Below are 25,992 nucleotides of genomic sequence, written 5' to 3' on the forward strand. Positions count from 1 at the left end.
GAAGAGGGAGCGGGGTGAATTTTCATTACTTTTTTCCTTTAGTATCCTGGTGTTTTCACTCAATTCCTCTTTTAGGGCATTGTGTAATGAAGTCTGCACACATCGTTGATGATGAAAAATGGTGAACTGGTGTAATTTTTGCTGCTGCTTCTTCTTCTTCTTTTTCTTCTTCTTCTTCTTCTTCTTTCCTCTGACCTGTTATGTGTTGTTTTAAAGTTTACTACCTTTTATTTCAGCTGTAGGCTTCTTTTTTTTTTTTTCTTTTCTTCCCCTTCGCTAGGAACCATCAATTTCTTGCCTGGAGCAACAGTGGGGATAATTTCTAAGTTTGTCTTTGTGTATATGTCAAAGAAAGAAGAGAAAGTGCGTATCATGGTTATCCATATGTGCATGTCTGTGTGTGTGCATGTACACACACATGGTTGCCCATGTGTGTGTATGTATGTATGTGTGTATATCGATGTTTTCTTTATAGGCAACCATGAAATGATTCTGGAATGGTGACGATGTTAACAGTGTTGCTGGTGAAGTCAGCTGAATACTCTGGAATGGTGCACTAGAATATTCAATGAATGCATTACAATATATGTATAACATACTAAATATAAAACAATATTTAATTTCCAGAGCCAAGATAAACTACATTCTTATCTTGGCTGTTAAATTACCTTAATAATTTGATTGCTTATATTTTTTAAGTTATTTCAACTCTGGATGGCAGTACTTTATGATTATGTCTAAAATTATTAAATTCTTTAAAAAAAAATGTAACATATTCGCTAACTTTTTTTCTAATTAATGTTCAAACTATATTACTTTTCTTATTAACTGCAATACTTCTAAGTTTCACCTGCTTGTTGAAGGATTTTTTTCCCTTTTTCATTTTCATCATTCTGATTGGTTTATACTAAGAAGCTTTGTCACCATTCAGCTTATTGAAGTAAATTAAACTTTTATTACCATAATCATATAAATATTTGTAAATAGATTTTCAGAAGAGAGGTTTCAAGTAATAATTGCGGTCTTTTACTACGTATTTATTCTTAACATACTGTTTTAGATTACAAGACTATCTGTGGTTGCCACTGTCAAGAATATGCATCAGTATAGAGAAAATGCTTGTTGTTGATGTTTAACCTGAGATTAGCCCTGATCCTGGAGACTTTTAACCAGATTTGTTCCAGCATGACTCTGCTGTCCTTTATTTAGGCATAGTATATTTAAGACTTCATCACTCAAAGAATTCTTTTTCAAAATAGCAGGTGGGGTGAGAGATTTGCTTGTGACTCAGGATGATTGATACAGCTGACAACTCCATTGCAATATCTTCATATTATAGCGTAAAATTAGCCTCTTTGTTTTGCCCCATGAAGCCTAACAGCAGTTCATGGAGAATCAGTCTGTAAATTAAGAGATTGTTTTATCAGGAACATGAGTCAGACAAATGCAGACATGATCTTTAGTATTATGACACTATCGTCATCATCATTATTATTTTTCTCAGTATGTTTTTCCACGCTTGCATGGGTTGAACAGATCTTCTCCAGCACAACATCTCAGCATTTGTTTCCTTCTTTTGTCATCTCTTTCATGAAGCTCAACCTCTTGGATTCAGCTTTCTTCACTTCTCATCTCCCTCTTTCACATGTTCCTTCCACTTGAATCTTTTTTACCCAACTCTCATCCTCTATACGCATCATGCTCAGATTAGCACAGCCTTTTCTTTTGCATGCTACTTCTGATTTCTTTTGTATCCATTTTGTTCTCTTCTCAGCTTATTTGTGCTCATCCAGCAGAGCATGCTCACTTTAGTTGTATTCAACATTAATACATCCCCTACATTGAATACCTGTGTTTCACTATCATAATGTATATTGTATTTTTTATACAAATGTTATACAATCTGCTTTTTACTTCTTGCTCAGGAAATACCTCTGAGCTATTTCCATCCTATCTTTATTCTGTTTACTATGCTTTCAGAATACCCATCGCCACTGCTTAGATAATAGAAGCAATCAGTTGCTTCTAGGCACCCTTCCAAACATTTGAAGAGTTTATTTTACCAATACTCTTACTCCTGTGCATTTTCTACATACTAAGTATTCTTTCTGTCAATTTTCCTGTTTTCACTATACTTCTTATACACACATAGCTTACATCGGATACATCATATGGAATTCCATCCTACTTATTTTCTGCATATTGAGCATGGTCATGTTCCAGATAGCAATAGTTTTGTCTTGTTTCCTTTTTAATTAAGACTTTTGTCGTAGCTAGATTTAATGTGAGGCCTCTTCAGTATAGGCTTTGCTTATGAATTTGGAATTTCTTGTGTAAATCTTTGACAAATTTAGAGAACTGATGGCCTTGGAAATCTGGTTCAGTGGTTTTTAGTCATAGATTTAATAGTTCATATCCTGTTGTTAGTACTGTATTGTATTTTTGACTAAAAGCCTCTAGATCTCACTGATTGAGGTTACTTATCTGTAAATAGGTACCATTTGAGGTCCAGCTGCACATTGCTATAAGCAGCTTGAACTCAATTTTTTCTCTTTTGCACTGTGGAAATCACTCCAGTGTATCATAAAAGCCAAGGAGTATCTCAACAGCCCTGAGACTAAGTATCAGTATCATAATTATTTTTGAAGAGCAAAATCTTTGTTTGGGTTTGTGTAGTGAATTATGTTTGATGTTCAAGTTCTATGTATAAATTACATACAACATGGGGACTGTGAAAATGTGGTGTAATGTAGTGTTGACCAGTTGACTACAGTCATATTGTTCATATCTTACTGATATAACCACTTCAGGCCTCAGAAGAAAGCAAGTAACTCTGCTTACTCCATATGTAAGGACAATTGATCATCAAAACCCCCTCACCTAGTTAAGCATAGAAATAAACAATGGAATAATGTAAGTAAAATAATTACTGGAAAATTAGCATTGAACTTGTATGTCACCTTCTTTATATTATTAAGTACCCAAATAAATATGTTTATTTTTATTTAATTAGAACATATCTAAATGCTACTTTATGGGATTTCTTGTTTCTGAACATTGCCAAATAAAGTTGCATGTTGATGCATGATTATTATTAGTGCCAGATGTTTCTACAGACTGGGCTATCTGCTTCCAAACACTCATAATGTTTGCACGTACCTTTTTTACTATCAGATTTTACTGTGGCTCAATTCATTCTTGTTTATTTTTAAATCTTAAGTAAACAACAGCAAAATTTACTCTTGAACTAGGAAACTTGAGTCATATTTAGAAAATGCATGAAAAGGTTGTTGTTTTTTCTTTTGGGTTTTTAATGCTTATATCATTATTCTTTTTAATCTTATATTCTTCTTTAATATGATGACTGTTGTATGTGCAGCTCCTGTTTGGACAGATGAGAAAACTTGATATTGTGTGTATGTATTGGTGTCCTATAATGTGTAATATACCAGAGAATGTCAGGTTTTACATGAATCTGTTTTTGATTCTAGTTTAGTTTATTGTGTAAAATTTGCAGCCTCTTAAAAAAATATATTCAAAATTACATTGTTTTGCTTGTTAAATATTGAAGTCTAGTTGTGAAAAAGAACAAAATCAAATGAAAATTCATTCACTGCTTATATATTGGTCACCAGTTTACATTGTGTGCTGACTTCACACTTCTTTTTTTAATATTTTGTCTTATCTTAGCTCATGTCACCCTTAAGAACCTTAGCATAACTGAGACTGTGAAGGGTTGATCGAAAACCCTAATGGAAACTTGCTTTCCTCTCTACTTCTTCTAATACTACTACTGCAGGTTTTCAGCAACACCTCGAGAATTATATGGCACAATTACTACTACAGTTTACTAACAGTAGCATAGCAGTTGCCTATAATTCTATTGTTCTTATTTATTTATCTTTGTTTTGCTTTCTTCATTGTTAAATGGATATATTTGTGAGTAATGTTCCTTCTCTCTCTCTCTCTCTTTTTTTTTCTGTCACCAATTAGGAAGAAGAGGAAGCTATGAATACAGAAAAAGAGCCTACACATTTTTCTGAATTGGATCCCAAAACAATGAAAGTTAGTAACAATAGGTTCTTATTATTTCAAAACATAATTAAACTTGATATGTAATGAAATAGTTCCTTATATTTAATTTTTTTAAATTAGTGTATATTTTTAAACTCGTGTATATAATTTTGTTGCCTAGAGGTACAGTAGCTGTGAGATTGGGTCATTGAGAGTTAAATGTCTTTGCTAGATATATAACTGAAAGTGCCACTGGAGACAATAGTATTAATTTTTTAATTGGATTGTTAATAAATAATATAATCTTGATTTTTTTTTAATAGGGTACATACTATAGACCCTTTAATTATTAGACCAGATTTGATTGCTAATTAATAAATATATCCATTAGTGCTATAGAATGTTATTTACCAACAAAGTGACTAAAGCAGCAAGATTTTGTCTGTGTCCATATGAAATAGAGAATATCATGTTCTTGTCCTTTATCCCAGCCTAACAAAGATTTATCAGAAATTCTTTCATTTTATTTTTTGACATAATCTGTTCATTACAGATAGTTGATCTACGCCGAGAACTGGAAGATCGGAACTTGAGTTCTAAAGGATTGAAGTCACAGCTAATAGCTCGACTAACAAAAATTCTGAAAAGTGAGAAGGAGGAAGAAGAAGAATTAGAGAATAACAAAGCTGCAGCAGTGGGTTTTCTTTCTTTCTTTTTTTTCTCTTATTTTAATATTCGGAAAGGAAGAGGATGGTAGAATCGGTAGAGTGTCAGACAAATTATATTGCAATATTTTGCTATCATCATCATCATCATTTAATGTCCGTTTTCCATGCTGGCATGGGTTGGATGGTTTTGACAGGAGCTGATCAGCTGAAGGGCTGTTTTGGCATGGTTTCTACAGCTGGATACCCTTCCTAATGTCAGCTTCTTTACTCTAAACTGGGTGCCTTTTATGTAGCACCAGCATTTACAAACCTGCAAGATTAGGGATGTCTTTTTTAATGTGAGTTCAAATCTTGCTGAAATAAACATTGACTTTGGACCATCCAGAATGGATAAAATAAGTCAATTATATTAATCAAATAATCTAATTGACTTTATCTGGCAGGAAAAAGTTGCTTTATTCTACCTGTATGGCAATGATTCAGTGTGTCGGATAAATTGCCTGACAGTATTTAGATACATTCCGTTATGTTTTAAGTTCAAACCCATTGAAGTTGATTTTTATGCATTTTGTGACCTTTTACCAAAGTTAAATATGATTTTATATTTGTAGTGTATTCTTGTGTGATGTTAGACTTTTATTTAGAGGAAGACAGTTTAGATATTATAGTAACAAAACTTGTATCCCATCATTTCATGTACTTAGTGGAATATAGTGGCTGAAGTACCGATCCAGAGTGATGGATTGATAGAACTTCTAGAGGACTGGAGGGGAAGCCTTGCGTTATCTGTTCTGACTCTTTGTATTCTGACAGTAACTCCTGCAACAAACACTCTGCCAAGCTGTATTGGTCTGTCAATGGCCTTTCCTTTCAATGAACACCATAAACAATGGCATATTCAGAGGAGAGGCAACTGCTTTTCTTCCTCAAAAATTCTTGCCCAGGCCAACACACACATGCTGATGCATAGGCAGCACTGACCAAAGGAGGCTTTACATGATAACTTGACTACATCAACATTATAATGATAAAACCAGTGTTGAGTAATTCAGTGGCTATTTAGTAGAACTATTGCTTTGATAACTATACTGTCATTACTACTACCACTACAACTAAAACTTTCGTAACCTCAACCATTCTGTGAAATGTATCTTACAAATTCTATCTAACAATGATAATAATAAGTAGTTGTAAAGTTTTACTGTCTAGTCCATTGTTTCATTATTTGAAGCTGGTATCATGTATCACTGACTTCTTGAATAGTTTCCAGAATGCTGTGATGGCAGTAGCTGTGAACTTCTATGTTAGGATGAAGAGCCCTTGCCACGTTCCATTTATTTTCTAGTGTCCCCCACTGTTCTTCTCCTTGTACTGTTGACCATAATGTTTAACGGGACATTGACATTACATTGTTAGTTTACCATAATTCATGTGGCTGGTTAGAAGCTGTTTATGTATTTAGGAGAGAGAGTGCATACAGTAATAGTTATGCCTCATAATACATTTGGTTCCTGGGACACCATCTTCAACTCTGGGCTCTTGTGATAAAACAAAGAAAGTTATACCAGCAGTCCTTTTAAATGATTCCGCAAGGTCCTAGTTGTGTACATTTACTACAGTCTACACCTTCCATAATTCATCTTTTGTTATGTAAACTGTTCCATATAAGTTTGAGTATATTTGTTGTGAGGAAGCTATTTCACAGGCCCAGGGATTAAATATAACTTTGTGTCCTTTCCTCATTTGTTAGATAGTGTCACTTCTATAAAATGTAAACACACATACAGACATATAGGTTTATGAAGCATTGTAGCTAAAATAAATCTAAGTTTTAGATTTTTACTCTTTTGAAACAGGAAGAAGCTGTCAAAAAACAGGAAGAGTTTCATAAATTGGAAATTGAAGACAAAGATGACAAGAGGAAGAAAGAAGTATGCTTTTTTGTTTTGTTTTGCTTTGCTTTGTTCGTTTCTTTAGAAATTGTTTTTATATTTGGATACCTTTAAACTCAATTATAAAACTGCTGGTTGACCCAGGTGTCAACCCTGTTGCAACAGTCCAGTGATCAAAGGTGTTTTGATCATACTTATGTATCCTGTTTGATAATGGTTACATCAAGAGGAGTTTCCAACTATAATTTCTGTTGCAAATTCTTCAAATGTTAATTGCTGTCAAATTAAGACAAATACTGTGTGGCTTTGAGAGAGAGAGAGAGAGAGAGTGCGTGTGTGCAGTGAAACAGTTTGTTCAAAGCAGAACCCACTACCTTGAAAGGTCTTTAGTTGATCAAATTGACCTCAGTACTTTTGTTTTTTAAATCAGGTACTTATTCTGTTGGTATATATTTTCCAAAGGAGGTGCAATGGCCCAGTGGTTAGGGCAGCGGACTTGCGGTCATAGGATCGCGGTTTCGATTCTCAGATCGGGCGTTGTGAGTGTTTATTGAGCGAAAACACCTAAAGCTCCACGAGGCTCCGGCAGGGGATGGTGGTGAACCCTGCTGTACTCTTTCACCACAACTTTCTCTCACTCTTTCTTCTTGTTGTGCCTGTATTTCAAAGGGCCAGCTTTGTCACACTGTGTCATGCTGAATATCCCCGAGAACTATATTTGGCTTACAATTGAATTGGCAGAATATTTATTTTATATTCTTTACTTCTCAGAATGACACTGCTTCACTTGTGTGATGGATTTTCTCATCAAAGACAACATAGGAGTGTTCAGCTTTTGCCAAACGACCTGCACGAATGAGGTGTTTATGGTGATCAAATGTATGTGCTGTATATTAGCTCACTCTCTCCATCAAATTGACGTTGCGTGGACAGGTGCTCAGTGTACCATACATCAGGTGTTAAAGTGATCACAGAGCAATGTGAGATGAAATGTTTTACTCTCAAACACAACACACCACCTGGTCTCGGAATTGAAACCACAATCTCACGATTGTAAATGCAACAGCCTAATCACTAGGCCATGCATCCTCACCTGTATATTTACATTTAATTTGATACTTTTGGCTCATATTTCAAATTGTTATTGTTGTTATTACAAAGAGGATGATGAGCTGGCAGAATCATTAGCATGTCAGGCAAAATGCTTAGAAGCATTTTTTTCCAGCTCTTTAGATTCTGAGTTCAAATACCATTGAGTTTAACATTACTTTTCATCCAACCCTTGCTGGTGTTGCATAAAAGCATCCACTACACTCTGTAAAGTAGCTGGCATTTGGGCATACAGGCTCATCCCCTGCAACCCTCTCCAGCTGAGCATCCTTAATTTCGTGGGCTCATAGCTACTGATACCACAAAAATTTTGCCAGAACATATTGATATTGTTTATCAAATGTTAAAACCTACTCTGCAATGAATGTAAAGCTTGACAACAAATATTTAAATCTGTGATAGTAAATAATAACTGATGCTTCGAAAGTGCCTTTTTATCGATATGTATTAACAGAGGAATTTATAAAAATTTCGCAGAGAGTCAAACCTATAACAGGACTATTATGGAGGGTGTGATTAACTAACTAATGGACACCACAGAAAATTTATAAGTAGATATATAGCTGAATCAATCTATTATATATATTTATTGTTAATAATTGGTAGAATTTACATAGTTGTACATAGACAGATAGATGGATGGATGGACGGATAAAAGTCTGGTGCTGTGAGAACACATGGAAATGGCATTTCTTTACTTTTTCAAATATACCCAAATTTAAAATGATCTAATATAATGATACCATTCATCCAGCATGTGTTGAAATATGCCAAACAATTTAATTCCTCACAAATATATGTTACTTTACATATAACTTATGTGTTAATTCTACTGAAACTTGTTAAAAAGCATATTTTGCTTCAAAGTAGTATCTCCTTGAAGACACAATTGTCAGTAATCATACTGCTTCCATTTCTCTCAGCCAATATTTTTACATTAGCCTTCTTTCAAACTCTAGATAATGCAACATACAGCTGACCATGTGAGAAGAATTGTGTTAGAAGATTTATTCAAAAGTCTGACCCTGTGCCTTGTTGCATGTCAAGACAAAAGCTGGCTTGAGAGGAAATTGTTTGTGTGTAAATGTGAATGGAAATTCCATTTCTTGGGATTAGCAGAGTTGATCCTGCATAAGGACCAGAAGCAACCTCAGCCTCAATAACATGATCATGTAAACTGACAATGATGTAGTGTGTGCCATTGCAATGTCCATTGGAAGCATCTAAATTTCTCAGAAGCATTGTGCATCATTTTTTTCTCCAGTTTGAGAATATGTGGTGGAAATCCTGATGGTATAAGTTTGTTGACGAACTCGATTGGATACAGAGTTTCATTATCAACTGTATCTGAGCTTCTGTATATTTTTAGCTCACCAGGGATCCTGGTCAGTAGAGAATCATTCACAAATTGTGCTGCTTCATTTGTTGGAGTAACAATGGTTCTACTTGCAAACCACACAGGGTTTGTGAAGTTATTTTTGAAGTCAGCATATACAAAATCACATAGATCTGAAAGAGTACCACTTTCAAGGTGAAGGTCATTGCATAGTTTGATCTTGAATTCACCTAGGCTTTGTTCAACAGAAATGTTACCATTTCCTACATCAAGAAGGTAATTAGCAAACTCTCTTTCATCAGAACGACCTTCTGTAAGAAGTCTTAGATTGGTTATCAACTCCACTACTTCCACATGATCGCAAAGAAAAGATCTCCTTGGTGTTACATCAACAATTTGTGATCCGACACCATTCTTTTGAAGTAGAATATTCTCCTCTCGAGATACCCTAAACCAGTCAGTCATGTGTAGCAGAAACAAAATCATGTCTACGTCTCCGTGCATATTCAGACATTTGTTTCAGTCACTTTACCCTGGTTTCACCTGATTCAGTTGCCCATCTTTCTGTCTGCCATTGTGCTTTTGCTGCTAAATTTTCTTTTACAGTTGTATAAGTGAAAGTTTGTTAAAAACTATCTTGTTTAGCATGCTAGAAATAGCAACGATCACATAGTTATTATTGTAAGGCTTATAGCATTCCAAACAGCCATACCAACAAAATCACTTCATTCAAAAAAGAAATTACACCGGTATATTAAAGAGTTTTCATATTATCAAAAATATTCATTTAACAAACTCTGGAAACTGATAATCATCATCATCATCATCGTTTAACGTCCGCTTTCCATGTTGGCATGGGTTGGGCGGTTTGACTGAGGGCTGGCAAGCCAGAAGGCTGCACCAGGCTCCAATCTAGTCCAGCAAAGTTTCTGCAGCTGAATGCCCTTCCTAATGCCAACCACTCCGAGAGTGTAGTGGGTGCTTTTTACATGCCAATTGTGCCTCGTATCAAAGTTTTATGGTTATTATTAAATTATTAATGAAAATAGAGGCATGCGAGATGAGAAACTGTTACAAATAAAAACGTAAAATGTTGCTTGCAACGAATTAATATTGTTTATTATTAAACATTAAAAATCTACTCTGCAGTGAATAGAATGAATATTTAAATTTATGAAGAATTGGATGCAATGAATGCTATGAATATTTATATTTGCGAGAATTTGGAGTTAAAAAATTCAATAAACTTCAGAAATCGAAGTTGGAGGAAATTTCTAAGAACATGAATTTCTAAAAATATTTTCAGTCAAGCTTTTAATATTGCATTCTTTTAGTGCTTTTAGTAATCGTTACATGCCTAATTAATGAGCAACTTTCTCCATTACAGTATAGATCATGTGAGGGCACATTGCCTAGTAGTTAGGATGTTGCGCTAACGATCATGAGTTCGTGGTTTCAATTCCTAGACCGGGTGGTGCGTAGTATTCTTGAGCAAAACACTTCCTCTCACATTGCTCTGCAATCACTTTGACACCTGACACGTACACCATGCACCTGTTCAGATAATGCTAATTTGAAGGAGAGAGTGAGCTAATGTGTGGCACAAACCTCTGATCACAAATTATTTATACAGGTGGTTCAGCAGAAGTTGAATGCTCACACATTGTCTTTGATGGGAGAGTCCATCATTATTGTTATTATTATTGTTATTATTATTATTATTATTATTGTTATTATTGTTATTATTATGAAAGGGCAGCCAGCTGGCAGGATCGTTAGCTCCCCAGGCAAAATACTTAGTGGAAATTTGTCTGTCTTTACGTTCTGAGTTCAACTTAGCCTCTCATCCTTTTGAGGTCAATAAAATAAGTGCCTGTTGAGCACTGGGGCCAATATAATTAACTTACCTCTCCCCAAAAATTATTGGCCTTGTGCCAAAATTTGAAACCATTATTATTATGAAAAAAGTTTTTCATGATATTTGCTGTAGTTGTACATTATCCACTAGGTGCCATCTTGACACCTGAAATAGATAACGAATATGATGTTCCTAATACATTTGATGATTGTATGATGTTGAGAAGTGTTTTGAGGATAATTTCTGTTTGTTACAATCACCTGCCAAGACACACCCAGCATCCTAGGGCGAGTGAAGGATAAGAGATGTTAGAGTATGACTGAAAGTTTGGGATGGGGAAGTGGCAAGAACAGTAGCGAATTATCTCCATCCAATACAACACAGACATTTAAATTGATAGGATTTTTGTAAGGATGTGGGCAGTACTTGTCAGCACAATCTTTTGGATTTCTCTGAGACATGGTTCTCCTGGGATGTTATCTAGATGTTTCTGTCATCCTTTTCTTATCATACCTAGGACACCTACAATAACAGGAACAGTTCTTGCTTTAAGATGCCACATCTTTTGTATTTCAATTTCCAGGTCCTTATATTTACTTAATTTGTCAAATTCTTTTACAGGTATATTTTTATCAGTGGGAACACTTACATCTATTAGTCTACAAGTATTTTCTTCCCTGTCTTTTATTATTGTTGTTATTATTATTATTATTATTATTATTATTATTATTATCATTATTGAGGTAGCAAGCTGGTAGAATCATTAGCACGTCAGGCAAAATGCTTAGCGGTATTTTGTCCATCTTTACATTCTGACTTCAAATGCCACCGAGGTTGACTTTGCTTTTCATCCGTTGGGGTCGATAAATTAAGTACCAGTTGTGTACAGGGGTCAAGCTAATCGACTAGCCCCGTACCCCCAAATTTCAGGCCTTGTGCTTTTAGTAGAAAGGATTATTATTATTACCCCCGCCTTAGCAAAGGAGGGGGTATTGTTTTAAGTTGTGTTTGTCTGTCTGTGGACAAGATATCTCAAGAGCCGCTGGATGAATTTGGATAAAACTTTCAGGGATGTTTGGCCTCGTGACTAGCATGAACTGATTAGATTTGGGGATTGATCCGGTACTGGACAAGGATTCTGCATTATTTTCCCTGCTCTTTTACTTAAGTTTTGAGAGCGGTCAGGTTCATTTTTAGTATTCTCATTTGTGAGAGCAATCGAGTTTATTTCAGATGTTCTCATTTTAAAGATCATCTCCAGCTAAACGTTGAGAGGGCATTGGTGTTGCCTTGGCAGAGGTTTGTGCTGAGTGCTTTTGTTATTATTATTATTATTATTATTATTATTATTATTATTATTATTATTATTATTAATCATTATTAGCAAGCTGCTAGAAACTTTAACACTCTGGTCAAATTGCTTAGTCGCATTTTATCTGTCTTTATGTTCTGATTTCAAATTCCACTGAGGTCAACTTTGCCTTTCATCTTTTTGTGGTCAATAAAATAAGTATCAGTTGAGCACTGGGGTTGATGAAATCAACTAACCCCCTCCCCCAAAATCTCAGGCCTTGTGCCTTTAGTAGAAAGGATTGTTATTGTTGTTAGTGTTAATATTAGTGTTATTATCTTTCTCAGGAAGAGGAGAAAAGGCGACGAGAAGAAAAAGAGCAAGCCATGATGGAACGCAAGTACAATTTGCCTGATAAACCCTCCATTATAGTCCACCCGTCAACAACTGCAAAGGGCGGCAAGTTTGACTGCACTGTCATGTCGCTTAGTGTCCTGTTGGATTATCGCCAAGAGGATAATAAAGAACATTCCTTCGAGGTAAGCAAATCCTTCTTTCAGTCCTGTTCCTCTTTGCCATAAATTATTTCATGGTGCTGTATAGCCCCAGGTCACTCCTGAATAAGTACACCTTTGATTGTGAGCATTCCCACTTTAACCATCTAATATGACATTATATCTATGTAGTCCTAGATTCTTTAAGATGGTTAGCTTGTATTTAAATTGACCATATCTGGCCCAAAATGGTCTACCAACTCCAGCCTCTCACACCTACCCTACTATGTCATTCTAAAAATAAATAGTCACATCATCGAAATCTTGAAGCTATAAGAAAATACATAATAAATTTAAAACGATGTAATTAAATAATCATTACATTTGATAGAGTAATCTGAATGTAAAAGAGTTTAGGATAGATTTGGCTGGTGTCTCTAATACATTAAGTGATCTAAGATCACCCACTTTTTTCCCTTGCAGTGTAAAATTAATAACTTTATACTCTTGCTTTGTTGTTTTTGTTGTTGGTTTTTCTGCTTTCTGGATGTCAATATTAAGTGGTCAATTGTTAGGGCCAAGGAATAGAGAGAAGGTAAAGAACATGCAGATCTGAACTTTCTACCATATGCCTATATATGGGCATAAAACTGGTTATAGTATAAAGGAAGTTAAGTAGCTTGCTTGCCAACAACATGGTTCTGGGTTCAGTCCCACTGTGTGGCACCTTGAGCAAGTGTCTTCTACTATAGCCTCAGGCCAACCAAAGCCTTGTGAGTGGATTTGGTTGACGGAAACTGAAAGAAGCCCGGCATGTGTGTGTGTGTCTGTGTTTGTCTCCCTACCAAAAGACACCAATAGAATAAGTACTAGGCTTCCAAAGAATAAGTCCTAGGGTCTATTTGCTCAACTAAAGGCGGTGCTCCAGCATGGTCGCAGCCAAATGGCTGAAACAAGTATAAAAGAATAACTGAAGTATTAATGCATAAAGCGAAGGCAACAAGAACACTTAGTTTATGAATATGGATTAAAACAAGTTAGACTGAAACCAAAGTAAAACTGGATTAAAATTGGTTGAATACAATTGAAAGAACTTGATAATGGTGACTGGAAAGCTCTAATGATGCTATCTCATCCAAACCATGTCAAATGTAAAAATATAGATGTAAAATCTATCTTAGTGATGGAGTTTTGTTAGTGATTTATATAATTTACTTCAACATCTCAAGCAGTTTTGTTCAGCCCAAGCAAACATGGTAAAATGAATGATGATCTTTTTTTCAATATTGAGATGAGACCAAGGCACATAAAAACATACTGCTTTACTAATCTGTCAGTTATGCTAGTAGGAAAGATGATTGTTCTTGTTTAACCTCTGCTAAGTCATGTCAAGCAAATGTATAATCAAAGGTATTCCAACCATGACTATCAATTCCTTTTTTTCTTCTTTTTTTTTTATTTCTACACTGCAACTAAGAACACATTATTCAGTATGTCCTTCATTTTTAAGACAGTTTGGTGTAGTTTGAGGGATATTTGGTTGCTATTTCTAGCAAACTGATTGACCATGTAGATGCACTGTCATTGATATGCACAAATAGAGATTGAATTATTCCTCTCTCTCTCTCTCTCTCTCTCTCTCTCTTTTCCATTTGTAACTACTTTTGTGTTGTGAAATTCTGATTTTTGACTCTCTCAGGTTTCTTTGTTTGCTGAGTTGTTCAATGAAATGTTGATGCGGGATTTTGGCTTCAAGATCTACAAGGCTCTTGTTCTCGCGCCAGAAAAGAAGGATGAGGAGAAGCTTAAAAAGAAATCTGATGATAAATCTATAAAAGAAAAGGTGAGACACCCGCACATTTTTCTATGTTTGTAAACCATTCAATTAGAAACTCAAAAGCCACCTACTGTAAACTACTCACACTAGCTTGTACAAGAAAGAAGTTTAAATTGACTAACATTAAAATAACCTTTTAATAGCTTTTATTACATGTAAAGAATGTTAACATCTACTATTTTATATGTGAAGGTGCATGGCTCAGTGGTTAGAATGTCAGGCTCACGATCATGTGGTAGTGAGGTCAATTCCCAGACCAGGCTGTGTGTTGTGTTCTCAAGCAAGACACTTTTTTTCACATTGTTTCAGTTCACTCAGCTGTAGAAATGAGTTGCGACATCACTGGTGCCAATCTGTATCAGCCTTTGCCTTTCCTTTTCAAAAGTGGGTTGTTTACATTGTGTTTGAGCAGAGAATTGCAAATGAAAATATAGTCCATTAAATTTTTTTCTATTAACTATGAGGCACTGAAACATCATAGCAATTCATGTATCCAAATGTTTTTAAATACCTTATAACGCTCATATGAGATATAGAGACTATCTCTATGATGTTTCATGTCATGTGACCTGGATTATTTTTGATTAGCATTTCAATTTGTTCATTGTCAACAACTGTAGGCTTGCTGGAGCATTTACAGTCTTTCAGACCAAAATTTTCACTCTCAAACCTAGCTAACAGCTTACAGTCCCCACCCTCCCCAGCTGTGGCATCATCTCCATAAACTGCACTTATCTTTCTTTTCTTTCGTTTTGCTGTTTGTGCAAGTATTTTTCCTTTCCAAGTGTAAAAGAGCATCAAATGATGAAAATGTATCTCATTTTCCTTCATTTTCAATTTTAATGTATAAACAGTAGAAATAAACTATCCACACATATATAGAAAGATGTATTGAAATGGCACCTTTCAGAAGGTGTGTGTGTGTGTGTCCTGCACTTGTGTCGTGTGAGAAACCAAATCATATGTTTAAATGCCACCAATTGAAAAACAGTACAAACTTTTCTTCTAACTCAATATATTGATTCAGCTATCTGTGCTCTTCTCTCTTGTTATACATAAGTGATGTGAAACTTCTAGATAATGAGGAATCAAATCTGGATAGTGGAAGATTGCCATGTACTTTGACACTAAACAAGAATTGTTCTCTGACTAAAGCCATTCTGGGGCACTATGAAGCTGAAATTAAAAAAACAAAAACAGCCATTGCTTGTTATTTGTTAATATAACATTTAGAAGTAAGGTTTAAACACAAAACGAAAATTAAAACTTTTTGTTCATTCTAATACAGGATCTCAAGAAAATAGAAGAAGAAAAATCAGAAAAGAAAAAGGAAGAAGAAAATCCCAAGGAAATGAATGGCAATGAAGAAGATATGGAAGAGGATGAACCTGATGATGAGGTAATTTGATTAAATTTTTCTTTCTTTTTGTTTTATACTTTTTATTAATTTATATAATCACTCTTTTTCCTTGTTTTTCCAATCTCTTTCGTTTTTATTGGAGTGCAAAAACATGCCTTGCAGAATGTAATAAAAACATCCGTAATCTCTGTTAAAACATTGTCACCACCAAAAGTTACTTCTATTTGTTCTGTCATCTCAATTAATCCATTGTAAGTAAGAAAGAAAGAGAAAAATGTTTTCCATAAATTTTGGAAACATTTCAAATTTGCATGCCATCAAATGCAATCTATCATGATAATTAGTTGTAAAGAAAAAAACATGAAGAAATTACTAAAGGTTACTCCAAGTCAATATTTTTTTTTCATTATATTTTATAGTATGTTCTGATAATATTCCAGTATGGCCAAATCTGGTGTTTTTTTGTGACTTGCTAGGTCTGGAGGGAGAGACAATGTCTAAGCCCTCCTCAGCCAATGAGAGTATTGGCATTAATTGTTCCTCTTAGACTTTTGTGTGTCAACACCTGCCGGAAGGACTTAAATTCCAATGAACAACATTCTGGGAAAGAAAGAAGTACAGGGTATGGTGATTAGTGCAGAGCTTGATGGAGGGCGGGCACAATAAGGATGATGAGAAGAAGAGAGAGAAGTGCGACAGGAATGTTTGAGCAAAGATGGCAGGAGTCCAACCAGTTCTGAGGAGCAGTAACCACTATAGTAGAGGCAGATGTTGAAAAGAGGCCAGAGGTTGAAACCTGTTTCTAAGTGACCATTCCAGTCAGTTGGGTGGTCCTTTTCTGGATGCAGTCTAGGATGCCTTTGTGGACCCTACCTGAGCCTTATAGAGGGTCACTAATTGTTGTGAGGGACTGAAGTATATTCTGATTGTAAATTAAAAAGAAGGAAAGGATTTACTTACTTTCAACGTCTAATTTAGAGTCACTGTTAGCTGAGTCTGCTGGTTACTGGATTATCATTTGATAGGTTATTCGGTACTTGTCCAAAAAACAGAAAGAAAAATATCCACTTAACTCTCAAAGGCTTCATTTACCTAAATGTTAAGTAGCATAAGTGTCAATCAATTCATTTGCCTTTGCTTTCTTTCTGTTGGTGAAGTTTAGAGAGATGAGCTTCCACCTGGTATCTTGTTACACTACAATGCATTAAATCAGCCAGGTGTATTGCACTACACTAAGATGAATTTTTAGTCTAGATGCACTATTTAAGATGAATTTTAACAGTGAGCCACTGATTTTACAGAACATCATTAACTTCTGAATTGGCAATAATTGCTACATTACTACTACTACTACTACTTCTCTCTCTCTCTCTTTCTCTCTCTCTCTCTCTTATTCCTCACTGTCTGACCTTTCAACATCCTCCCTCTATTTTTTTTTCTGTTGGTTTTGATGATGAGGGTTTAATTGTTTGATCCACTGAATTAGCTGCCTATTGTATTAGTGGTTGAGTATTCCATAGGCATGTGTACCCTTAACATAATCCTCTGGTAGAATCAGCTTGATATAGTGACAAGTCTTGTACCTTTAAATTACAGGTATTTTCCATGGGACAGGCTTCCACACAGTTTCTCTCTACCAAGTTTCACTTACAAGGTTTGAGTCAATCTGAGGCACTTTCCCAAGATGTCATGCATTAGGATTGAACCTAGGACTTTGTGACTGTTGCCATGTTGTGTCCAATCAGTACACCGCCTTGAATTAAATTTATGCTATTGATTCATTTGAATTACTTCCCTTAGTTCACTTTGTTTTTCTTTAGCTCCTTAATCAGTTAATTTTTTTTTCTTTCTATTGCAGGATGATGATGAAGACAAGAAAGACAGAGGTAATTTGTTTTTTCTGGTTTGGTTGCAATAGTTGAAATGTCTTAAATGTTTTTACAGAACATGAACGTTAGATTAGTTTTACCTGTTCAATGGCCAGTCTTACTTAAAGGATAATCTTGATGGAATTTATACATTGTTGTCAGAAAGTAGGCACATGACTGCAACAAGCCATTATATGGCAATGCATTGGTGTTAATGATGCTAATAGTTGTAAGTTTTAATTTAGTCACTAGGCCTTGTATTTTAGGAGAGGGTTATAGTTAGTTAATTACATATATTACAGTAGTAGACTGCTATTATTTTGTTGATACTTGGAATATTAAAAGGCAGTTAACTTCGATGAAATTTGAACTAAAGTTATAAAGAGCTGAAACAAATACCACAAGGTATTTTGTCCAATACTAATAATTTCACAAGTTCATTGTCTTAATGATGATGATGTAAATTTTTTACAAACACTGTGGAGGGAACCTGTGGTAGAGGTAGACCCAACAAGGTGATGAAGCATGATCTTCAAACGCTGGGCCTCATGGAAGCAATGACTAGTGACCAAGAAATTTGGCAATATGCCATGCTTGAGATGACCTGTCAAGCCAAGTGAAATCATATTCATGGCTGATGCTGGTGTCACATAACCAGTTGCTTGTAAAAAGCACTGTTCAAGCATTGGGTCTTGTGGAGGCAATGTGGCCTCCCATAACTAGCACATAAAAGCATCCATTACACACTTGGAGTGGTTGGTATTAGGAAGGGTATCCAGCCATAGAAACCATTCCAAATTAGACTGTAGTTAGGTGCAGCCCCTCAGCTTACCAGCCCTGATCAAACCATCCAACTCTTGCCTGCAGGGACAACGGATGTTAAATGATGATGATGATGATGTACAAGGCTACAAATTAGCTGGGTGGGGGTCAGTCCCATACTTAACTGGAACCTTATTTTAAACAACCCCAAGAGAGTGAAAGAAAAAGTTAATCACAGTCAGATTTGAACTCAGAACACAAAGGTAGATAAAATGCTGTTAAGTATTTTTTCCAGCATGCTAATGATTCTGCCAATTTGCCAGCTTTCTAATAACACTGCCAGTATACCATCCTAATAATGGTTTCAAATTTTGGCACAAGGGTAGCAATTTTGGGGAAGTGGGTAAGTCAGTTACATTGACCCTGGTACTTATTTTATCAACCTTCAAAAGGATGGAAGTTAAAATCAACCTCAGCAGAACTTGAACTCAGAACATAACAATGGACAAAATGCCGCTAATCATTTCACCCAGGTTGTTGTTTAATTCTGCCAGCTCGCCATCTTACACCATCTTAATAATAATAATGGTTTCTAGCATAGGCACAATGTCTGAGATTTGTTGGTGAGTGTTTAAACTGACTCCAATATTTCACTGGTGCTTACTTGGTTTAATCAAGCCTGGAGAAATGAAAGGCAGAGTTGACTGTAACAGAATAAGAATTGAAAATATCAAGAGCTGGAACACATACTGTAAAACAGTTTTTTTTTTCAACATTGTTTTTAATTTCATTTTTTTTTTTTTTTAAATCTCTGTTGTCACCAAGTGATTTAACTATTTGGCTAAAACTCTATTGAGAGTAATGAATTAAGATTATTTTTGACATTAATGCTTTATGTTTTTTCAACTTCTTTCTCTTACAAAATATACATGTGGTTCATTTTAGTAGGAAAAAGAGACCGGGATGAGAAGAAGAAGGAGAAGAAGAAGTTCTACACATTTGATCCTGCTTTGTTACTAGCATTTGTATATTTTGATCAGAATCATACAGGCTATCTGTTAGATAAAGACATTGAGGAAATCATGCACACTGTTGGCATGCAGTTGTCAAGAGCTCAGGTAAACTATTTCACAATGTTTCTCATGTATCCAGCTATGTGGGGTTTGGTGAGGGCAGCACATTTTTGTAATTACCCCTCATGGTTCTTGATATGACTAAATATTGTCAGGTTTTGGCACAAGGCTAGCAAGTTCATGGAAGAGGGCAAGTTGGTCACATCAACTGCAGTGCTCAACAAGTACTTATCTTATTGACCCCAAAAGGATGAAAGGCAAAGTCAGTCTTGGCAGGAATTGAACTCAGACCATAAAGACCGTTGAAATGCCACTAAACATTTTGCCCAGAGTGCTAATGATTCTGCCAGCTCACCACCTTAGATATGACTACATATTGACTATAAAGTGTAATTGTAGATAGAATGTTTATTCCTTCATTTGTTTAATTTTGTGTCCATGCTAGCATGAGAATTTATTACATTATGTTGAGGCATTGCCAGATGTCTTCCCTGTCACTAACCCTTACCTGTTTTGCAAGTAAGGGCATTTTCATTCTACTATAATAGAAGACACTGCCCCTAGATATCATTCGGCAAGACTATGTGATTGTGAAGCAAACTTCTTTACAAAACTCTGCCAGTACCTAGTATAATTATAAGTATTTAGATTGAATATAATTCATCATCATCATCGTTTAACATCCACTTTCCATGCTAGCATGTGTTGGACGATTTGACTGAGGACTGGCGAACCAGATGGCTACACCAGGCTTCAATCTGATTTGGCAGAGTTTCTACAGCTGGATGCCCTTCCTAATGCCAACAACTCCGAGAGTGTAGTGGGTGCTTTTACGTGTCACCCGCACGAAGGCCAGTCAGGCGGTACTGGCAACGGCCATGCTCAAGATGGTGTATTTTACGTGCTACCTGCACAGGAGCCAGTCCAGCGGCACTGGCAACGACCTCGCTCAAATGTCTTCGAATAATAGTAAATATATATTTATATAAATACAGAGATTACCCTGTATTTCAAAATAAAGGTATTAAAAAATATGTGAATGATAGACTCTTAAAATATCAAAATTAGAAATTGTTCTTACACCCAAAGATGTAATATAAAATGCAATTGTATGACTTGCATACATATTTACAATCTACTCTGTAGTATGTGTTTAGTCATACCAAGAGCCATGCAGAGTAATAACATAAAATTGTCTTTGGGGCCATTAGCAGAGGGATGCAGTATTGATCTAGGAACACTTGGTAAGCTTCTGGTAAGCTGTCTTTGAGAATTAGTTTCCATTCTTACTTGGAGATAATTCACTTTTTTTACATCACTAATGCCCTTGAGAAAGACATCAATATTGTACAAACTCATTCCTTTTCTCGAATAAATCTAAAGCTTCGCACTCCATCAGATGATCAGTGTTAAAAAAAAAAAACAGGAAAATTACTTTTATAAATGATTTCTTTAAAAAAGGTGGCGGGGAACCATTCCAGTGTAATGGGGCTTTATTTTATTTTCTCTCATCTGTGAATTGAAACTCTGCAGGACTCACCTGTCGCATGTAAGCAGTCAATTGTACAGTGACTGTTCTTCAGGCATGATAGATTCTTTTATTTAACTCTGTGAAAACTGGCATTACTATGTTTCTTAGTTAGAAGTGTTCATCATGAAGAAGGCTTCCGCTCTAAAAATATAAAGAACAGGTTGACCCTCATGTTAACATGGGAAAAGGAGCATGTGGTGTAAAAGACCAACATTATTTGAGAGATGTATAGCTAATGGAATCAGTCCCAATATTTTACTGGTTCTTTATCTTCTTGAACTTTAAAAATTCAGGATAGAATTTTGCATTGAAGATGAAGAATAAAGAGGACCCTATCTGGAATTTAAACTCAGAAATGAAAATTTATTAACTAGATACAACAAAAATTTAGCTAGTCATTTTTGTATTTCTGCCAAAGCTATAGTTCTTATTGCCCTAATAATAGGACTACATAGATGCATCAACCTCAGTATATTATACTGAGACTGTAAATCAAGAAAATAAAATGTGATATCAGCTCTATGATTCCAGCATATTGTTACTGATACATATTTTATTGATTCTAGTGTGATTAAATGCAGTGTTGGCTTACATATGGTTTAATCTTGGGAGCTACTAGGATGAAAATAACTGAAAAATTATAATACATTTCTATTCCTTTTACTTTATTATAATAATAATAATAATAATAATAACAATAATAATGGTTTCAAATTTTGCCACAAGGGCAGCAATTTTGGGCGAGGGGATGAGTTGATTACATCGACCCCAGTATTTAACTGGTACTTATTTTATCGACACTGAAAGGATGATAGGTAAAGTTGACCTCAGTGGAATCTGAACTCAGAACGTACCAATGGGCAAAATACCATTAAGCATTTCATCCAGCACACTAACGATTCTGCCAGCTTGCTGTCTTAATTATAATAATAGTTTCTAGTTTGGTGACATTATCATTTGTCTTCTTAAAAAACTTTTATAGGTACGAAAATATGTCCAAAAGCTTGTGTCACGTGACACTTTAAATTATCGTAAATTGACGGATAAGCCGAAATCTGAGGATGCTTCTGAAGATGGAAAAATTGATTCAAAAGGTGCAGACGTAGATGATATTAAACTTGCTCAAGGTAACTTCATTTATGTATTTTTATTTATTATTATTTTTTTTATCCATGTTTAACCCTTTTGATACTAACTTGCCTATGAACTCTCTTAGATTTATAAAACAATGTTTACTTGCTGACCCTGATTTCATGCAAATATCTAAATGTTTAAAAGTTAACAGACTTAAGAAATAGAGAAAACCCTCTACTTTACAGGGCTATAAAGAAACTTAAAGGCTTTGTCTTTGCCTTGTATCTCCATAGCAAGTTGACTTATTACAGCTGATCACTTCCCAAGTTGTATTTATGGTAAGATTTGAACATAGTGCTGCAAGATAACAAAGCATGTGAGAATTAGCTAGTGTTTCCATTGATAAGAGCAATGTATTGTACAACCTAAGTGTCTCAGCCATAGAGAAAACTTGTTACAGTTGATTAATGCATATCATGTTTTTTCTTCAAGGTCAGTCTAATACGTTATAAACTTGGCCAGTTGCAATTAATTCATATCAGCTATTGAAATTTGTGAAAAAAAAAAACATCTTATTCTTGTCAGTAAATCACCATAAGTCAAATCAATAATTGTTGTAAATATGTTAACTTTCAAAAATGGAAGTATTTTTTCTTAAATTTATATTTTCAGGAAATTATCATTTTTTAAATGCTATAAAAGCTAAGAACTCTTCAGAGGACTTGGCAGTAACATCCAAATTAAAAGGTGAGGGAGAGGAAACAGCTCCCAATTCTGGATTTATTAGCTACAATGGAGCTTTAATCGATATTGATAGTATTACTCAGCGACTAGAGAAAAGCGAGAAAAATAGGAGTGCCTTGGAAGAAAAGTTACAGGATTTCACTGCTGAAATTGGTTAGTTACAGTTTTTTTATATTTTGCTTTTGGAGGAAAACAATTGCTGTTAGGCTAAGATGCTGCACTGCAAGAACAGGAGTTTTACCTACTGCAGCTAGTGTTATATTTGAGTTAGTGATATATCAGTGTGTGTGTGTGTAAATATATGTAAAGTGGTAGGTGTTAGGAAGGGCATCCAGCTGTAGAAACCATGCCAAATCAGACTGGAGTTTGGTGCAGCTTACCAGCTCTGGTCAAACTGTCCAACCCATGCCAGCATGGGCAATGGACGTTAAGTGATGATGATATATGTGTGTGTGTGTATATATATATATATAAACACAGGCATGGCTATGTGGTAAGGAGTTTGTTTTGCAACCTCATGGTTTCAGCTTCCACTGCACAGCACATTGGGCAGGTATTTTCGACTAGAGCCACAGACCAAACAATGCCTTGTGACTGAAATTCGTGAATGGAAACTGTGGAACCCATCATGTGTGTCTTTGTGTTTGTTCCCACTCCTTGACAACTAGTGTTGGTTTGTTTATGTCCCTGTAACTTAGCAGTTTAGCAAAAGAAATTGATAGAATAAGTACCTGACTGCTTTGAAAAAATAAGTACTGGTGGGGGGGGATTAGTCCAATTAAACCCTCCAAGGCAGTGCTCCAGCATGGTCGCAGTCCAATGACTGAAACAATTGAAAGGTAAAAGATGTGTGTGTCTGTGTCTGTACTTGCAATAGTCACCCCCCCCCTCCCATTATAAAACCTAAAAATTATGGTTGTGCATTTTACATGGGAACTAAATGTTATCCACTTTTTCCAGTTGTGTGTGGTCGTATGTATATATATATAAATAAACAAACAGTCATGGCTGTGTGGTAAGAAGTTTGCTTCGCAACCACATGGTTTCAGATTAACTGATATGTAACAAAGAGTTTAAATTATAGTAACATTAGATTTTACTATCATACATTAAATATTCGTCATTCTTCATGCATGTGTTTTATTTATACATCAATATGATTCAGACTGAAGATGTAAAACCAAAACAAAAGCAGTTAAATAGCAAAAAGGTACTAAAATGTTTGTTTATACCTTGCTAAGTACTTTATTTTGTGTCTACGTGCTGCCACAAAAATATTCTTCTACTAATTTCATTTGTTCAGTAACTCACTGCAATAGATGATACCACAAAAGCATTTCACTTATGACTATTCACTCAATATATTGTTTATTTCGGGTTTGCTTCCTTTTATGTTATTTAATGATTTAAAGATATTTAATACTCATTTTTTTTCTATGCTAGCATGAGTTGGACCAGGACATATTGAAGATTATATAGATGAATGCTCTCCTTATCGCCAGTCCTTTACCTGTTTTCAAATAAGGGATTTTTATTCGCAGAGCATTGAGAATAAGGAATGCTGAATGATATAATATTTGTCATATTACTTGTGAGATGCTTTAGGATATCAATAGTCATATACATGTACACATGCACACACATACACACACGATGTGCTAAAGTATAACACACTTAGCCAAGGTGCCACCCAGTGAAATAGAACTCGAAACCACATTATTATGAAGCACTCCACACTACCATACTTATGCCAGTATGTGTGTATGAAAGAGAGAGAGAGATTGGTTTAAGATCAAAAAATTTCTGTGGACATATTGGCTACTTGCCCTCTTTTAAGATGGTTTTTTTTTTTTTGTGTTCTTTTTTTTCCTTTAGATTTGCTGAAGGATAAAGCATTAAAGCGTGAAGATTTAGTGAAACAGTTGCAACAGGAACTAACTATAATTAAAAAGGAGAAAGAAGAGCAAATAGAAGCAGTGTCGTCAACTGAAAGTGAAAACAGACGGCTATTTACTGCTCTAAAACACTGTGAAAAGACATTGACTGGTCTTCTGAAGGGTGTTACTACCAGTCTTACACCTTTAATAATAGACAAGAAAAAGAAATTTGATAAAAAGGTGAAAAATGAAAATGATACTGGAGAATAAATGTTTCAAAGTCCTCCAAAGGAAATGTTTGGATAAATTATGAGAATGAGAAACGTACCAAGGAATTTTTTTTTTTTTTTCCTAACTTGAGGTTCCACCACTCTCTACCTTGTCCATATTTCAGTTACAATAAACTAAAGGCCAGCAACAACACAACTGTCATCACTCTTCCCTCCACCCATTTTTCTCTTTGGGTCCCTCTATTCTTTGTCCTCTTTCATCTGTGCTCTTGATTAATCCTGAACTGTTATCTACTTATGCAGTCTTTCCAATGTGTAGATTTGCTTGGATTTCAATGATTACCAAATACAGCAAAGATGGAAACGCTTGCTTGCTTGTTTGTTTGGGGGTTTTATTTTTTTTGTTTGATTTTTTTTTCTTGCATTGAAAATAGAAATTCCATCAAACAATTGAAAACATTTGTTTTTTTTCCTCTCACTCTCTCATTTCACTGTTGAATTTGTAAATCTGGCTATCGAGGGTGCAATGACTGAAGAAAGAGTACAATAATAAACTGGTATCTGCAGGGACATGTCAATATTATGGTTAAAAAAAACAACTTCAGCAACCACTTTTTTTTTTTTTTTTTTTTTAAGAGTGGCTTTGGAAGTTTCTGCACTGAACAAGTGAGCAGATGAAGTGCTGTGTTAATAATATTCCATTATTGCCTATAAAAAAAATATAAAGAAGTCTTCGTTCTTTATGTGAAGTAGGTGGGATGGGGTAGGGAAATTAAAGTAAAAATGATATAAAAATCTCCTGTTTGTAAAAGAATTTACTTTTATAAATATATAATTTTTTTTCTTTTCCTTTCGCACAAGAAGATTTTTCAAGGAAGTTATATTATACTGAAGCATTAATTCTGCACATTGCATTGTTAAATTGGTATTGTAGCTTCTTTCAAAAGCCTTGTTGGATTTTTTTTTTTTTTTT

The 25,992-nt window shown here is 35.1% G+C and overlaps 1 protein-coding gene across 1 annotated transcript in view; it reads left to right on the plus strand.

The window, feature by feature from the left end:
• LOC106871243 (cell division cycle and apoptosis regulator protein 1) overlaps positions 1-25,982 on the plus strand; it is a 59,355-nt gene extending 33,373 nt beyond the window's left edge. The window contains exons 11-22 of the mRNA XM_052968111.1: positions 1,775-1,853; positions 3,994-4,065; positions 4,568-4,708; positions 6,539-6,613; positions 12,517-12,708; positions 14,363-14,506; positions 15,789-15,899; positions 17,719-17,746; positions 19,439-19,608; positions 22,077-22,221; positions 22,841-23,065; positions 24,788-25,982. Of these exons, the coding sequence (XP_052824071.1) occupies positions 1,775-1,853; positions 3,994-4,065; positions 4,568-4,708; positions 6,539-6,613; positions 12,517-12,708; positions 14,363-14,506; positions 15,789-15,899; positions 17,719-17,746; positions 19,439-19,608; positions 22,077-22,221; positions 22,841-23,065; positions 24,788-25,059 (1,654 nt within the window). The 3' untranslated portion in view covers positions 25,060-25,982. The remainder of the gene's footprint in view (positions 1-1,774; positions 1,854-3,993; positions 4,066-4,567; positions 4,709-6,538; positions 6,614-12,516; positions 12,709-14,362; positions 14,507-15,788; positions 15,900-17,718; positions 17,747-19,438; positions 19,609-22,076; positions 22,222-22,840; positions 23,066-24,787) is intronic.
• Positions 25,983-25,992: the final 10 nt, after the last annotated feature.

Source organism: Octopus bimaculoides, chromosome 5 (assembly GCF_001194135.2).
Source record: "Octopus bimaculoides isolate UCB-OBI-ISO-001 chromosome 5, ASM119413v2, whole genome shotgun sequence".
NCBI lineage: Eukaryota > Metazoa > Mollusca > Cephalopoda > Octopoda > Octopodidae > Octopus > Octopus bimaculoides.